Source organism: Solanum stenotomum, unplaced genomic scaffold (genome assembly GCF_019186545.1).
Source record: "Solanum stenotomum isolate F172 unplaced genomic scaffold, ASM1918654v1 scaffold16373, whole genome shotgun sequence".
NCBI classification, from domain to species: domain Eukaryota; kingdom Viridiplantae; phylum Streptophyta; class Magnoliopsida; order Solanales; family Solanaceae; genus Solanum; species Solanum stenotomum.
The window spans coordinates 1-4,502 of NW_026024022.1; the positions used below are offsets into that span (position 1 = coordinate 1).

At 30.0% G+C, this 4,502-nt stretch overlaps 1 protein-coding gene across 1 annotated transcript; it reads right to left on the reverse strand.

Moving 5' to 3' along the window:
* Window positions 1-2,349: 2,349 nt before the first annotated feature.
* LOC125850394 (proteinase inhibitor I-B-like) lies at window positions 2,350-3,501 on the reverse strand. The gene is made up of 3 exons (XM_049530249.1): window positions 3,359-3,501; window positions 2,968-3,063; window positions 2,350-2,644 (listed from the first exon to the last, which is right to left on the reverse strand). The coding sequence occupies exons 1-3, from the start codon at window positions 3,417-3,419 to the stop codon at window positions 2,448-2,450; spliced, it is 354 nt and encodes a 117-aa protein (XP_049386206.1). The 5' UTR covers window positions 3,420-3,501; the 3' UTR covers window positions 2,350-2,447.
* Between the last annotated feature and the right edge of the window lie 1,001 nt (window positions 3,502-4,502).

Here is a 4,502-nt window from a genome sequence, read left to right on the forward strand (position 1 = left end):
TTGCATCCTCCCAAAAGTTTCAGACAATGCTGCAACTAGGGTTGTTCAAAATCGAACCGAAATCGATAATCTGAATCGAAAAAAAATTATTGGTTTATCAGTAATGGGTTATTGGTTTAGCGGTTTTGATAATGATTTTATTTTTTTTTATTATCGGATTATCGATTCTTAATGGTTTGAGGTTTTTTTCTTAACATGGTTAACCGATAAGCCGATAGTAAATTAAATAATTATATTTATACCATTTTGTATATAAAGTCTTTAACTTAGATTTTGGTTTCCTACTTTTATTTCTTCAAACTCTTGGTTATTCTACAATGTAAAACTCTTAGTTTTTAAGTGATTTTCAATGTTTTCTTTTTGGTTCAAATCTTAACGGTTAAACCGGTAACTTAACCGATAACGATCAACAACCGATAAAGCAATAACCGATAAGCCAATATCTTAATGGTTCTATAACGGTTTAATATCTATACAAATCGATAACCAATAAGCCAAACCGATAAATTTCAAAATCGAACTGAACCGATCGATACGCAGCCCTAACTACAACATGCTTCTCAACAACAACAACAACAACAAATCAATCCTCTCAACAACAACAACAAATCAATTTGAAAAATATTTTTCAATCATGAAACAAAATCAAAATCTATTTCAAGAATATTTTTAACCCTGAATAAAGTTATTAAATCAAAAGCTTTCCAACAACAAGAAATCGATGGTGTACTGCGTTAAAGTTGGTTTGATTGCAGGACCACTTTAAAGTTTGAAGATTTCTCTGTCGATAGTGATAGTATTTTCAATCCCTTTTAATAACAAAAAAATCAATTTGAGTTCAAAATTTAAGCTAATGTAACCTTGATAAATTTGTTTCCTTTGCCAACCAAAAATTCTTTTACTCTCTTGTCTCAATTTATGTGACGATTTTTCGACTCTTATTCTGTTTGTATCCACAAAATATTGCATTCAGATTGTATTTATGTATACACCATCTATGTGAATGCATCCTAGTGATACAATGTGTACAATTACTAACACTCTGTTTAGATCATTGTTACCCATTGTATTATATTGTATCGTTACTATACCTACAATGTTTGTTTTGATTGTTACTTAAAATGTATTGTATTGTATTATTAAATTTTGTTGTTCCGTAACAATGAAAACCCCTATTTTATGGAACAAGCGTTTGGTGTGTTCCCATTGTTACTTAATTTATTTTTCCAATTATATCTTTACATAATATTTCAAATACTATTTTACCCTTTACCTTATATTATTTAATTCTAGTCAAACCTCCTACCCTAGAATAATTAAGGATAATTTAGTAAATTTATAAATTACAATACAGTACGATACAATTAAACCAAACAATTAAAATGTTATTAAACAACAACAAACAATACAGCCTAGCCAAACATTGTATCTACCATACAGTACAGTACAATAGAGTACAATACAATACAATATAATACATTATGAAACAATGGGTAACAATGATCCAAACAGAGTGTAAGATAAACTATATATGATTCGTAATTTTGAAAATTGTAGTCATACATGGTAATTAATATCCAAATTATACTGCTTTATAGAATATCAACTGAATTTCGAGCATTCAGTAATTTTTGCCCAGATTTCGAATTTACACTGTGAAACCTGTTGGTATTAATTTCAGTACCAAAAAATTGTTTATTTGACAAGTGCGGTTTATTTAAGTGGTTGAATACCTCCACTATTAAACCAGTAGAGTAAGTGAGAATACGAGATCCGGTCAAATATGTGAATGTGAATGTAATTGAAGTATGGTTTTATCTAAAATTGCAGTAATTGAAGCAATATAATTATTGTCGGTAACTAAATAATGTTTAATTTTATGCTCATTTTATACGAGGACTTAAGCGATTATGATGTGACACTGAGATTGAACTTAGGTCATTTGCCTATTGATATCAATTTTTTTTTAATTTTTCACTCGGTGTTTGATATTCGCATTGAAGCTCGATTAATTTAGATTTGTGTTGGATAATGCCCCATTCGAGGGTTAGCGCTTCCTACCAAGATTTTTTTCCATATCCAAGACTCATTTAAATAATAAATATGAGATCGATATGATTATTTACTTAATAATTATATTTTCAACACGCTTCGTCATAACTTTTTTTTTTCAGTATTTCGCGAATGGGTGATATGTCATCTACCCACTATAATATATCACGTTTAATTATCATCTCATTTATATAAGTTTTAACTATTCGTCAATTCATAAGAAAAGTAAAACAAAATTGGAAAAGACTACAACATAAAAGAAAATAATAAGGGTAGACAATTATATTACAATAAAAATAAGGAACATTAGTTTTATTTATCTTGAAATAGTAGAAGTACATGAAGACATTATATTTAATATCTCCACTTTATTTATTTTTCATAACATAATGTTACTAACCCATACTGGGAGTAACTTGAACAATGAGTTTAAAGTTAACAACCAGAAAAACTCTGCCACAAACATAATTAAGTGGCTTAGGCATACCAGGAAATAGAAGCCTAACTTCATGAACTATGGAATTTTCCTTCTGAATTACTTGTTTTGCATATCCTGCTGACTTTCCAACAAGTTCAGGCCATGATAGCTTACCTACAATAATTACAACAAATATATAATTATGTGATGACAAGGGAATCCCGTAGCCGCTACTCTTTGGGTGCGCACAGGATAAAACCCCCCGCTCCTATGCAATAGCTCGCAAATCACGTAGAGGAGAGGTAACCCACACTAGGCAAGCCCGGTGTGACGAGCTCGAGAGCCAGAAAGCAAATCCCTTGCTTTCTGCTGGCAAGGGGTTTCAAACTTGACACCTCCAGCATGGAAGTGCCAACCCCAAACCACTGGGCCACTTATAATTATGTAATAATAGTGAAAAAAATCATAATTATGTAACCATCTGTGAAATTAATTACCTGGGCAAAATACAAATTCGCCATCATTTTCCACTGGAAGTTGCAGTACTTCTATGCCATCACTGATCAAATCTCTTGCCATCAGTGATTGAAAAACTGTAATTAAAATTATTAATTACATATTGGAGAGATAATATATACTAATAAAATATATATGCACGAGCATTGATGGAGTCAGTAGTTTCAAAATCTGAATAAGTAAACACATGAACTAGTTGAAGGGGTCCAAAATCTACTATATACAACATACATATGATAAGATTTCTCTATTCTTAACTAGTAGTCTCGAATTTGAGCTTTAGAAATAGAGAAAATCCTGTTAGATAAGCCTTACTAATGAGTAAATTTGAATTAGTCGGACTAAAAGAGAATTAAGGGGCTAATTACATACGTGATGCAAGAAGCAAGAAAGCAAGCACATGAGATAACTTGAGCATACTCTTTCCCTCCATTGCTTTTATTTATTTTTCTTTCAAATAATTGTGTGATGGTGTAAGACTCATTGGTTACACATGGATATTTATAGGGAGTTAGTAAGGCGTCGGGTCAATTTTATAATAAAAGTTACGGCAGGTATCGAGAAACTCAGCCATCAATAATTGATTGGATATACTCAAAAGATTTAACTAAAACAATTAAAAGGTAATTTTTATCTTGTAAAAAGTGGGGAAAATTCAGAAAATGACATGGATATACACTGCATTAGCTAGTATGACAAGGAAAAAAACAATATAAAATGAAATTTAAAAAGATTTACTAGCAAAACTAGAGATGATATGGCCTCTATAAAGGGAGACGGTGAAAATTTACACACGGAATAAAAAGGGACACCGTGAAAATTGAATTTACACATAATATACCAAGGCTAGCTACACATTATTTAATTTAATCACAAGGCTAGCTAGATTTTGTATTCTTTTCAATTGTGTATCATTATTTTTCTTTACTTTTTTTTAGTTTTTCATTCGGTTTTTGATATCTGCTCTGGAGTTTAATTAATAGAAATTTTATATTGTGATTTTTTTTTTATATTCAATGCTCAAATTTGAAACTTCTAATTAAAGATGAATACATGTTTATCTTTCCACACCTATAATGATATTTTTGTTTACTACGGTCCCTCAACCTTCTTATTTGTTCCAAAAAAAGTATAACGCATTGTCACATTTTATTTTTATTTTTTGGGTGTAATGGCGGGACTAATTTGACAATTGCAATTCAAACCCTACCTACCACACATTAATTAAATCTGTGGTCCCAAAGATTTTAAAGTCTTAAATAGATATACAATGAGATTGTTTTCTGAATTCATGTGAATCCAATATTTTAAGGATAGATCTTATTCAAATAATATACACTTCACCAATAGGAAAATGCAAATAAAAGAAACAAACAAAAAAAAGAAAAAAAAAGAAAGGGATATTAAAAAAAAAAAACTATGGTCCCCTATAAAAGGTTTTTATTCATGAGTCATCTTGTTAGTATATATAACACACAAAAAATGTGATTTATAATTATAGATATTTGAAATTGAT